Below are 13,576 nucleotides of genomic sequence, written 5' to 3' on the forward strand. Positions count from 1 at the left end.
TGCCTCACTAAGGGGCTAAGACACATGACAACCGACAGGATTGAGGCCATACAACACATGACTCTGCCGCAGAGCCAGAAGCAGATCCGTACTTTCCTAGGGATGTGTGGATACTGTAGATCCTGGATCCCAGGTTTTTCTATTCTGGCATTACCATTGCAGGAGCTAGTCTCTTCCTCAAAACCAGAACGTGTTGTACACACAGAAGAGTCAGAGCAAGCATTCTTTAATCTTAAAGATAGTCTGACTAGAGCACCTGCATTGGGAATACCTGATTATGAAAAGCCTTTTCAGCTACTCTGTACAGAAGCTGATGGTTGTGCAGCAGGCGTCCTCGCACAGAAACATGGTGACGCTAGCAGACCGGTAGCATACTACAGTGCACAATTAGACAATGTGGCAAGATCACTCTCAGAAGTGTAGCAGCAACGGCTCTTCTGGTAAGTAAGAGCGAGGACGTAGTATTAGGACATAATTCAACTATCTATACACCCCATGCTGTATCAGCTCTGTTAAATTCAGCCCAAACCAGACATGTTTCTTTAGCTAGATTCACAAAGTGGGAACTAGCCCTGATGGCACCCTCAAACATCACCATCAAACGATGTAGCACCTTAAATCCAGCTACATACCTTCCGTATGTGTCTCAAGAGACACAAAGGGTGGGAGGTGAGGAGACCCTGGTTGATGATGAGTTAGGCAAGAATACTGACACGCATGACTGTATGGAACACCTGAATTAGACCTTTACAGCAAGGCCCGACATACGTGACACCCCCTTAGAAAATGTAGATTTTATGTTTTATACAGACGGAAGTTGTCATAGACAGACAGAGACGGGAGAGCTATGTACTGGTTATGCTGTTGTAGACAAACAGGATGTGGTAGAAGCTGAACCCCTTGGCCCACCTCACTCAGCCCAGGTGGCGGAACTAGTAGCACTAAGGAGAGCGTGTGAGTTGGCAGAGGGTAAATCAGCCAATATATATACTGACTCTAGGTACGCCTTCGGGGTAGTGCACGATTTTGGGGCCCTTTGGCGTCTTAGAAACTTTACGACAGCAGCAGGTACCCCAGTGGCACACTCACAACACATAAAAGGACTTCTGACAGCGATACAGTTACCCAGAACAGTAGCCGTCATAAAGTGCAAAGCCCATACCTTTGAAGAAGACCCAGTGTCATTGGGCAACAACAGGGCAGACGAAGCTGCTAAATGGGCAGCAGGACAACCTATGACTGTATCGACCGAGACTATGATGGTTTTTCAGACATTAGACATGCAGAAATTAATTGAAATGCAAGATTTGTGTTCCCTGCAGGAAAAGGCGGTCTGGAAGGTGAAGGGATGTGGCCAAGAGTCCTCAGGACTCTGGAGGGATGGACAAGGTAAGCCTTTAGCTCCCCGAATATACTATCCAAGCCTGGCTGAAGCAGCACACGGTCTGACTCACCTGGGTAAAGAAGGTATGTGCAAACTGGTGAGAGCATACTGGTGTGCTCCCGGATTTTCCTCTCAGGCTGGTAAGAAAGCAATGTCATGTCTTACTTGTTTGAGGAAAAATGTCGGGGAAACTATTCCAAATGAGCCATCCCACATCCTTCCTACAGACGGACCTTTTCAGGTAATACAAATTGACTATATCCAATTACCACCATGCAGGAATTTAAAGTATGTGTTAGTGTGTATTGATGTGTTTTCCGGTTGGGTAGAAGCATATCCGGCAGCCACTAATACTGCTGTGTTTACTGCAAAGAAAATTGTACAAGACTTTGTGTGTAGGTTCGGTATCCCTAGAATCATTGAAAGTGATAGGGGTACCCATTTTACTGGTGATATCTTCCAAAATATGTGTAAACTCATGGGAATCAGTAGCAGACTTCACATCCCTTACCGACCACAAGCCAGTGGTAAGGTGGAGAGAGTAAACGGTACTATAAAGAACAAGCTTGCTAAGATAATGGCTGAAACTGGGTTGGCATGGCCTGAGGCTCTGCCATTGGTCCTCCATAGCATTCGAACCACTCCTAGACCTCCTCTTAATCTGTCCCCCTTTGAGATACTGTTCGGACGACAGCCTCATTTGATCGTGAGTCCACAAGACGACTTGAAGTGTAATAATGAAGTGACTGTACAATATCTTATAAGAATGAGTAGCCAGCTAAAGCAACAACAACAAAAACTAAAAATGCTGTCACCTGGTATGCCAGAAACGAACTGTCATGATGTTGAACCTGGAGACTATGTTATGATCCGCAATTTCTTACGTTCAGGTTGTTTAACAGACCGTTGGGAAGGCCCGTACCAAGTGCTGCTGACCAGTACTACATCACTGAAGGTTGCAGAGAGAGACACTTGGGTCCATTCCACCCACTGCAGGAGAGTCCATAATCCGGAGAAAGTGCAAGATAAAACTAAGACCGACGACATAGAGCTGTCACTTGTGAGCCTGTTCCGGGAGACCTAAAGCCTGCAGTCGAGACATCTGAACCAGAGACGTTGCCTCAGAACTATCTTTCCAGCGATGGAGTGGCGGTTTTTGTTTTTCTTTTGTTCCAGGATTTTCCTTGTTTTTACTCTTTCTAGGACATTCTATTTTTGTGAAGGAGGATGGAGGACGGAGGAAGGTTCTGGAAGTGATACCGATGAGATGGAGGCAGAAGAAAAGTTATTAGGATACTCAGAGCAGCCCATTATCAAACTTGGTCCGGGGGTTATGAAAAGGTCTGCTAGCTCAGGAACTCGGAGGCAGTGTGAGGGGCTATTGTCTGATGAGTATTGTATCTGCAAGTTCTGCGACTCCCTAGTTGAGGAGAGATGCATCCAACGATGCCAGTCCCCCAGTACTCTGAATATAGGCGGGCATCCTTTGGAGGATTATCACTCCCTGGTGGGTAAGGTGCTAAACCAAACCGAGTGTTGGGTGTGCTCTCACGTGCCGCAAGGGCAGCATAATTTAGGACTAGTATCATTCCCTCTAAACATATCTGAAGTACTCGAATTGAGGGGTGGGAGGCCCATAGACGGGAGGTACAATAACACTAGGTCCCCTAGTCTGACGCTTCGACAATACTCCATAGGCAGATCTTTGCTGTGCCTAAACATATCTCATGCAAAGCGCCTGGAGAATTGGGAGGCTGACCTATCAGATCAGACAATGGCTCGCCACACTCATTTTAGAGGGAGACTCACAAGGTCACTAATAGGCAGGAATTTTGATAGAAGTCACAAATTAGGGCGTATAACCAAACATAAGAAGGTATCCATTGGAAAAGTCTCTACAGATAAATGTAAAAATGTCATTAATGCCGACACGTGTCTAGAGCAAATGGAGACACTAGGCATGGGTAGTTTTATCAAAACTCTGTGTGATATAATTCATGGGCATACTGTTCCTTATGTTCTCCCTGATGATGTGTATTTTGTTTGTGGAAGGAAAGCTTATTCCTGGGTGACTCCGAGTTCCAAGGGCTTGTGACTATTACTCATGAAGAAATGGTTGGTATTCACAAGACTACATCCCCACCATACATACACACACAGTATGAACACCGTGGCAAGAGAAATATGATTCCTGGTGAGGAACCCATAGCTACAAAATTGATTAGTGAAACTGCTGGTTTTCAAGTTATGGTTGCTCTAGACCTCACCAGGACCGCTCGGGGAACATTAAACTTTAAATATATCCAAGACCTAGCTAAATTAATAGATAATATCACCGAAATGTATGATGACACTTTCAGGTATACTGGAAGGGAGCTACAAGCGTACAAGAAGGAGTTGGTGCAACATAGACTGGTACTAAATTATCTCACCTCTATTACTGGTGGATACTGTGTGACACTGGCCACCCAGTTCGGTGTCAAATGTTGCACGTACATTACTAATAATACGGATGACCCTAAAGAGGTTATAGACCGGAAGATGGATGAAATTTTGCAGCTGAAATGGGAATTTCGAAAGAGCCATAATTCTTCGTTATATGTGGTCGGGGAAAAGGTGGCGGGTTGGTTCTCGTGGTTGAACCCTGTGAAATGGTTCTCCGGTCTGGGGGAGTGGGTACAGGAAATGGTTGCTAGTGTAGGTAAGCTCCTTCTCCTTATACTGGGTGTCATCTTAGCAATTGGTTTAGTTGTCAAATGTGTTCCTACTGTGTTGAAGTGTGGAAAACGGTCTCATAGGAGTAACACTGAGAAATTTATTTCCTCCTCAGTGGTCAAATCCTTGTCTCTGTCCACTAGCTACACCTGTGCTCTTTACCGCTATTGATGGAAGTCCGATTGCTAAAGGGAAAATTCTATGCTGGACGGAACCTTTTGTCTCTTCAGATTGAAGCATTACATTTCGAGAAAAAATCTTTTTATGTATTGGCGTGCACCACTAGTCCCATCATTCTGGGTCTTCCATAGTTAAAATTGCAGATATTGTCCTGGGGTCCTTCTTGCCATGCCAACTGCCTGCTTCAAGTGAAACCTCTACTCAGTATGACATCTCTCTCCACGACTGACAAAACTTTGCTTCCTTCCCAGTATGAGAAGTAATCAAGAAAAGGATGGATTATAAGAGCACTCCTTTCCACATTAAGAGAGTAACTCAATGATTACTACTAATTGTTTCGGGCAGAAGCCTTTATTAATAATTGAAACATATCTATCCAAATGATGATGTGTAACCTCATTGGTAAAAAAAGTGAAATATTAAAAGAAAGATATAAGATATGGTGTAAAGAAGAATAAAGTAGTGTATTAAAAACTAGGATAGTGGAGCCAGGTAATAAATTGTATAGTAGGACGACTATAAACCAATACGGTTGTAACCTTAGAAAGCCACAAATAATTCAATGATATATTTTGGGCAGGTGAAAAGACTAATATTGGTATCCCTAGTCTTAGAGAAAAACATCAAGAAAAAGATAAATGCCAATTGTACACTAAGGCTATAAATGATAATATATAGCTACATCTCCTGAATTAATTTGATGTGTGATATTTGGTTAAATCACATTACTAGAAGCATATATGACACATACAAACTGGTGGGAGTGAATTTAAATACTGATCAAAGGATCAGAGAAACACTAAATGCTGTCACTGGGTAAAATATTAATGAAGTGGTATTTATTGTTCAAGATAACCAAAACAGCATAGGTTAAATGAGGTACTACCTCAACCAAATATGTGTCGTGATTGCTTCCCCTAGATGTCCATAAATGATAGTAGTACAAGATTAGGTAGTCGTATATAATAACCTAAATGTAGACGCACCTACAAGGGCAAGAGCTTGTCCAGATAACAGAGATATAATATAAGCGACTTTAGAGTGGTCTGTGGAAAAGTTCTGAGGGAGTAGCTCGAATTGGATTGAGCATTTATTCAGGAATCCTTGACAATCCCTGGGTTCGTCATCAAATTTTTGAGGTGTTGGCAATCGCAGGGAGGAGGAAAAGCTGACAGGAACCATGGTCTTGGCCTCGGCTGAGATAACAACAGGATGAACGGGTAACAATGTCTGTAGCGTGTCCAGACATGATGCTAAAGCTTGAAGACATTGGAGAGTCTGAATTTGAGTAGCATCCCGTTGTTCGAAACGACCCAAATGTTGCAACAAGTCTTTGGCCGATGGTTCTCGATCAGGATCCATTCCTAATGGTCAGATCATACTGTCACGAAAGCCGGATTATGGGAATGGTCCTGATTGCTGCTAAAGTGACAGCTTACCCCCAGAGAGGTGCGGAGTCTAACGGTAGAGATGTGTTCACCAGGGATTCCCACAAGGGAATATGGCCTTGGCTGCTCTCCACCGCAGGTCGCGGTCCTCTAGGGGGTGCAGAGCAGCGAATGCGCAGAACCACCAAGTAGATGTTAGCCAGAACAATAGTAGAGGTGAATAGATGCACGGCAGAGCACTGGAGCACTGAGTGTATGAAACAGAACCGATGATGAGTGATGCTCTACGGTGAATCTACAGGTCTTGATTATGAGGGAAGCTTGAACCAATATGGTGGTGAAGCGATGAGCTGCAGAGAGCAATAACACTGAGATCCACACAGGTGTTATAATGCTGGACCAATGATGAGCGATGCTCTGTAGTGATAATACTGAGAAGCAATGAGCTGCACAGGTAACTGCTGAGAAGCGATGAGCTGCACAGGTACTACTGGGAAGCGGTAAGCAGCACAGGTATGGCTGAGAAATGGTCAGCTGTACAAATACTGCTGAGAATCAGTGAGCAGCACAGGCATTGCTGAATAGAGATGAGCTGCACAGGTAATTGTTGAGTAGGGATGAGCTGCACAGGTAATAGCTGAGTATAGATGAGCTGCACAGGTAATTGCTGAGAAGCAGTAAGCAGCTCAGGTATACTCAGCTGCACAGGTAATGCTGAAAAGTGGTGAGCAGCACAGGTGTTTGTTGAGTAGTCATGAGCTGTACAGGTAGTTCCTGAGAAGCAGTAAGCAGTGAGTAGCAACAAGCTGCACCATCCACGATGTCAAGAACAATAGGAGTCAGAGGAAATGCTTCCTATCAGGTAGAGAGACCAGATTATCTGACACCCATTAATGGGAGGAGGGCCCTTATAAAAGGGAACTGGCTGCACATGATCCAATCACTGCGGAGAAGAGCTTTAGAAGGTTCCCAGGGAAACGCATGCGCAGACCACTAGGCAAGATGGTGTCCGATGAGAGCGGAACACCCGGCTGAACAGCAGATAGTGGTAACCAAGGAAAACCAAAGCACACAGTGAACCACACGGAGCGAAACTGGTGAGATGCGTGATATTTACTTTCATAAATGTGCACGTTCAAAATCATAACCAATGTGTTTTCTTAGAAACCCTCTTGGACAAAGTGGACCCGCTAAGTAAAGGTAATCTCGTTTTGGGAGGTGAACATAACTGGGCACTCCACGCGGCTGTCGATTCATCATCTGGAGCAGCCAGGCATTCAGGCAAGCTATGTGTCTCACCTTGCAATATAGCGTCTCGCACCATGCATGACCAGCAGCTGGTCAACACATGGAGACTCAAGCATCCCACAGAACGGGACTTCAACGGCACATTCTTCTCATACCCAGACAATATCTACTCCCAACTGGACTATTGTTTCCTATTCCATAACCACATATCTCTGATTAAAGAAGTTACAATAGGCCAAGTCACCTGGTCTGACCATGCTCCGGTATATATGTCCCTCTTGCTACATCAGCCACGTCACAAACCATATACATGGAGGTTGAATGAACTCCTCATCTAAGACACTTATAGTAAATCACAAATCTAGATAGCAGTAGACGAATATACTCAACTTAACGACACCCCTGACATGTCCAAAATTTCACTATGGGAGGCCCACAAATGTGTCAATTGGGGGAAAATTCATACAATTAGGTTCGTTTATGAAAAAACAAAAGATAGCTCTCAGAGACATCATCATCATCATTTATTTATATAGCGCCACTAATTCCGCAGCGCTGTACAGAGAACTCATTCACATCAGTCCCTGCCCCATTGGAGCTTACAGTCTAAATTACCTAATATAGACACACACTCACAGAAAGGGAGACAGACAGACAGAGACTAGTGTCAATTTTGATAGCAGCCAATTAACCTACCAGTATGTTTTTGGAGTGTGGGAGGAAACCAGAGCACCCGGAGGAAACCCACGCAAACACAGGGAGAACATACAAACGCCTCACAGATAAGGCCATGGTCGGGAATCGAACTCATGACCCCAGTGCTGTGAGGCAGAAGTCCTAGAGAAAATTAAATCCCTTGAGATGAGACATAAAGCCTCTCAAGAAGCCACCACTCTAGCCGAGTTGGCAGAAACAAGTAAGGCACTGAACAAATTAATGTCTGACAAAATAAAGCTGGTTTCCGTAAGTGCTGCAATAAGTTTTTCCAATGGGGGGACAAACTGGGTAAACTGCTGGCTCCAGCCCTGATGGCGCAAAGAGCGCATTTATACATACCACACATTAAGTCAGAAACCTAGGAAACCGTCACCTCGTCTGACATAGCTGCGCAATTCCATGTCTAAATTCTATAACCTTACCAGCAACTCACATCCAGTAGAACGCTCAGTTAGACAGGAATGTATAGCCAACTAGCTTAAACAGATTAACCTTCCCACTTTAGACAACGAGAGTATATAAATGTTGGAGGCTCCTTTTCTCCACTGAGGAAATAGAGGAGGCAATTAAGAAGACACCTTCAGAGAAAAGTCCAGGTCCTGATGGTCTTAAAACATTGTATTACAAAACCTTTAAAACTAAACTGGTTCCACTCATGCTTCAGGCCTTGCACTCTATATCTACTCAATGGCACTTCTCTCATTACACCCTGACGGCCCACATTACAGTCTTGTCTAAGGAAGGGAAAGACCCAGCGTTATTTCAAAGTTATAAACCCATTTCATTGCTCAATGTGGATGTAAAATTATATGCTAAACTTCTAGCCAACAGGCTGAAACCACTCTTATCTAAGATAATACACTCGGATCAGGTGGGGTTTGTCCCAGGCTGCGAGGCACACAACAATACCACAAAGATAATTGACCTTGTTCAGTTTGGCACCTCCACCAACCACAAACTGTCTTGTTGTCCACAGACGCAGAAAAACCTTTTAATACGGTAAATTGGGACTTCATGTTGGGTATACTTATTCACCTGGGTCTAGGACCATTGGGCTTGGAACGGATTAAAACTTTATTTTCCCATCCGACGGCTAGAGTTAAGGTTAACGCAGACATGTCAAAACCCACTGGAATAGCAAATGGAACAAGACAGGGCTGCCCCTTATCTCCAATGATTTTTATCTTATCTATGGAGGCATTAGCATAGTCCGTTAAAGCAAATCCTGATATTTCCGGATTGCAGGTGAGAGACAAAGAATTTAAACTTGCTCTCTTTGCAGACGACCTCCTTTCCATCCTCACAAATTCTGTAATCTCGATCCCAAATTTAATGTCATAATTTTTGGAGATCTCTCCAACTTTAAAACTATTCGAGATCTGTGGCTCTTAATATCCCAACACCTGTATACATAGTTGAAGGTTTGAAGCCAGCTTTTCCTTTTCTCTGGCACCTCACACAACTCAAATAGTTAGGGGTGATCATAAATAAAGATAACTCAAAGATTTGTGCGGATAATTTCTTGCCCATCACTGCAACCATCCGTAAAAACCTGAGAGACTGGCTCCCGAAGGACTTTTCCCCGATAGGTAGAGTCAATATAATGAAAATGAATTTACTCCCCAGAGTCCACTACTTACTACATGTCATGGCAATAGGGTTTCTGGGATCCATTTCGGGACCTCTGGGGCTAGCTGTAGCAGGAGTGTAGTGGAAACTGGGAGGAATGCCTTGCTCATAGAGCTTGCTCTAATCCCGTATACTGTAAGTTAGAAGGAGGAATGCTTAACTGGACTCCGTACTGAAATAAATCCCTGGAATCAGGAGCTGATGGACTGGAACCTGAACGAAGGAACAGGAGGGACCTGAACCCACGACCAGAGACTCAGTACCTCCAAGAACTCAGAGACTCAGGCAAATATAGTACCACAACTGGGACTGGGAAGACTCAGAACTCAGGCAGAGGATATACAGGGGTGAATTCACACAGAGGGATAATGGTTTGCAGTTCATATAACAGCATACACGATGAAGCTATACTCACTCAGAGACTTAATGGTAGAAATCCATAGAAAAGCAAACAGGGTGAAGCTGAAATCACACGAAGGATGATGTTTGAGATCTGTATTCAGCAGACAAGAGTGAAGCAGCAACCAACAGCAACTGTGGGAGTCTGGAACCAGGAACTAGGAAAGTGATGCACTGGCAATTTGCTGAGGGTAGGAGGAGACTCTTATAGTCTGCAGAGGAAGCCAATTGGTGGATGAGATCAGGTGTTCAAGTTCAGCAGAATGTTTAGCAAATGTCTCACCCAAGATGACAGCCTCCGGTACTGCAGACAGAAGTTACGCTTGTCTAAGGATAGAATGCTGCATTCGACCAGGAGAGACATGTACGGTGATATGGTACCGCCGAGTAGTGTAAACAGGACTAAGACCCCGATTGATGACCCTACACATACTTCAGATCCACATCCCCACCCCATGGTTCAATGAACTGCATAGGGCTATGCAGCATTTTGCTTGGAGAGGTAGGCGACCTCACTTCAAACACAACATTTTGTACATGTTTAAACATGCCAGAGGTTTACAACTACCACACTTTACTATATACTACGATGCTACTATGTTAAATAGAGTTCTTGACTGGACGGGAGGGGGACCAGACAAACAATGACTCTAGAGGCATAAACTTTACATACACAGATTGACCTTACACCTTGGCAGTCATCACTCCCCACTATCAAACCTTTGACTATTTCCCCTACCTTGACCAAATGATCTACACTGCAAACTGTCCCACACATTTCAACATCGCACTGACCTCTGACTTCATTGTTTGACAATCCAGACTTCCCCCTTGGCCTTTCAAAACAGGCTTTCCAACTCTGGACCCAGGCTGGGATCACCCGTGTCATCAGCCAGCTGGTGGGCGCGTCTGGGGCCATAGCCTTTGCTGACCTACAGTCAAAATGGGAACTACCTAATGCAGAAGTGTGGAGGCATTTACAGCTGAGACACTTCATTTGCTCTCCGAATATCCGCGAGATGGCAGGGGGGACACTCACACAATGAGTTTTTATGCACGTCCCCTCAGTATCCCAGACATACCTTATCATCCATATATAGAATCCTGATTGAACATTCCTTTAATAAACTACCCAAATTTACTAATGACTGGGAACGTGAGTTGGGATCTGCGATATAGAACAAGATGGGGGGATATATTGCAATCTACACAAGCAAGCTCAATAAGTGTGCTAGTAGTCGAAACACAATATAAAGTGCTGACTCGTGGTATTGGTGTCCCAGACTACTAGCCAAAATGTTCCCTGGGGTTCCAAACCTATGTTTGAGGTGTCAAATGGGGCCAGGTACTCCATTACATAGCTGGTGGGAATGCTTAGCTCTTAGGCTCTTCTGGGACACAGTTTTACTTATCTCCAAAGCAATTGTGGGAACTGAATTACCTAATTGCCCGAAATACTGGCTACTTAATGTTATCAAATTACCCATTTCCCAATATAAATAATCTACTATAAAGCACCTCAGCAGTGCTGCAAAGGCTGTGATACCGGTTCACTGTAGATCTCCAAAAGCTCCTTCTATCAAAGAATGGTTTGAACATCTGGACTTTTACATGCTGATGGATGATATGATATACTCTCGGCTGATAAATACAGAGTATATTACTTACTTTGGTTTGAGTTGATGGAATTCAAAGATACCGCATTGTATGCCCAATGGAATAAATGAAGCTCCAACTCTTCCACCAGTAATCTATACCTATCTAAGGAGGGCATTTCATGGTAGGTTTTACAACGGTCATTTAATTTGTAGGAGACAAGTTTTAAGCTTCTTGTGACACATAGCACTTAAACAAGTGCACTGTTTGCCTAAAGTAATAAAATCATTAACAAAAAAAGAACTAATGGTTTCTGTCAGCATACTAAGTAAGGCGTTAGAAAACATCAGCCTGCTTTAGGATGAAGCACGTCAGTCCGGATAATTGTAGCAGTACCTGGAGGACTTGATGGCATCAGACACACAAAGACTGGTCATGTGATTGTGACTCAGAGTTTACAATCAGACTCCAGCAATAGTGAGAGCGAGTGGAAGCTGTCACAGAATCCGGTGTTAGAATAGACATTGAAGCATGCTCAGGTGCAAGGTGCGGAGTCTAACGGATAGAGAGGTATTCACCAAGGATCCCCGCAAAGGAATATAGGCTTGGCCGCTCTCTAACCGCAGGTCGCGATCCTCTAGTGGGGGCAGAGCAGGCTATGTACAACCAGAATACAACAAAGACATGAAGCTATGTAGGAGCATCAGAAGGTAAGTACAAAGGCCTATGGATCTGGAGGATGAGGTAGGATGAGCAGCAGAGCACTAGAGCGCTGAGATCCTAGTGGGTAGTAGAGCATAGGTACAGGATCGATGATGATGCAAGGTGTTCTGCGGAATAGCCACAAGTCTTTGTCGAGGAACAGGTGATACGGATTTAGACGGTGATATGATGAGCTGCAGAGCACAGAGGTGCTGACATCCCTGTGGAAAGTATAGACTTGGAGCTGCATCTATGATGATGCACGACGCTCTGCACAGGTCCTGAACGTGGAACAGGTAGCACAAGTTCAGACAGAGAAGCGATGAGCTGCAGAGAACTGAAGCACTGAGATCCTGGTGGGCAGTATATTCTTGGTACAGGATTGATGATGATGCGCGATGTTCAGCAGAATAGCCACATATCTTAATTGTGGAAAAGGTGACACAGTTTTAAACAGAGAAACGATGAGCTGCAGAAAACTGAAGCACCAAGATCCCGGTGGGCAGTATAGCCTGGAAGCAGGATCGATGATGATGTGCAATGTTTCTGTAGTATAGCCATAGGTCTTGATTGTGGTTGGTTAGTCACAAATGGAACAATCAGGAGTCAGAGAGAACAGCGTCCTCACAGGAAGATCTGACAATGAGAGACAGGAGGAAGTGCCTTAAATAGTGAACTACCTATGGTCAGTCAATGTGAATCCAGAGGAGGTTTGAAAGTGCCAGGTTTGCACATGCGCAGCAGTGCCGGCAAAATGGCGTCTGAGAGTGGAGGAACGCTGTGCAGCCCAAGAGGCAGAGGTAGTCAAACAAAACCGATATGAAACCGGAAGAGTGGAGTCCCGCTGTTACAATGTGAAACTAGTCCCAACCTGGGGCTAGATTTCCTAGGGAATTCAGGCCTGCAAAAATATGTGTGGGTTCTGTGTTTGCAACCAACTCTAAATGAGGCCGTTTTGAGTATGACTGGTTTAATGCTACATATGCTGTATTTTTAGTGTAACTGTCAATAGTAATCAGTGATAATGCATTGACAATGCCATTATAACATTAGCTGAATTACAGTAGATAGCAGCATACAATAAATATAAGTACTGTTTACTTAAACACTGAGATTCACATCTCTGTAACAGTTTGATACATTACTTAGTTGTAGGTTTTGTTACCAGGTCAGCTATAGATGAGGTGTCCCTTCTTCCTTTTGGGTCAAACTCCATTTCTCGAAGAGTAGTGCTAACATAGTTTCCCCTTCAAAAAGCAAAGACAGCACATTTGTATTTGCATAAATTTAAACCAGTGAAGCAATGTAATAATGAATAAACACAGCAAAACGTGTTAGGTAAATGTTTTGGACTTAACAGCTTTATTAACATATGTCTACATATGTACTCCTGCTCTTTTTGGTGAAATAAAAAAACTTCAGGTAATCTCTAGCTATTCCTATAGAAACCTGGTGATTGATTTGGTTATGCACTTTCAATTTTGCAGTGGAACTCTCAGAAAGACAGGTTAGAGCGTTCCTTAAGTTTTTTAGGGTAAGTAGATCTAGGAATAGTGTTTCCACAGAGTTTGATCGATAGAGTCCATCATTAACAAAAAGCAGTTATGGCCTGAGTTTG

General features: G+C 43.9%; 1 protein-coding gene across 4 annotated transcripts in view; it reads right to left on the reverse strand.

Moving 5' to 3' along the window:
* C7H2orf80 (chromosome 7 C2orf80 homolog) overlaps positions 1-13,576 on the reverse strand; it is an 88,960-nt gene that overhangs the window by 56,261 nt on the left and 19,123 nt on the right. For all 4 annotated transcript variants that reach the window (XR_012678280.1, XM_075180236.1, XM_075180238.1 and 1 more), the window contains exon 3: positions 13,124-13,205. Coding sequence is in view for 3 of the 4 variants with exons in the window: in XM_075180236.1 (XP_075036337.1) it covers positions 13,124-13,205 (82 nt within the window). In the remaining variant the exon portion in view is untranslated. The remainder of the gene's footprint in view (positions 1-13,123; positions 13,206-13,576) is intronic.

Source organism: Mixophyes fleayi, chromosome 7 (assembly GCF_038048845.1).
Source record: "Mixophyes fleayi isolate aMixFle1 chromosome 7, aMixFle1.hap1, whole genome shotgun sequence".
Classification (NCBI taxonomy): domain Eukaryota; kingdom Metazoa; phylum Chordata; class Amphibia; order Anura; family Limnodynastidae; genus Mixophyes; species Mixophyes fleayi.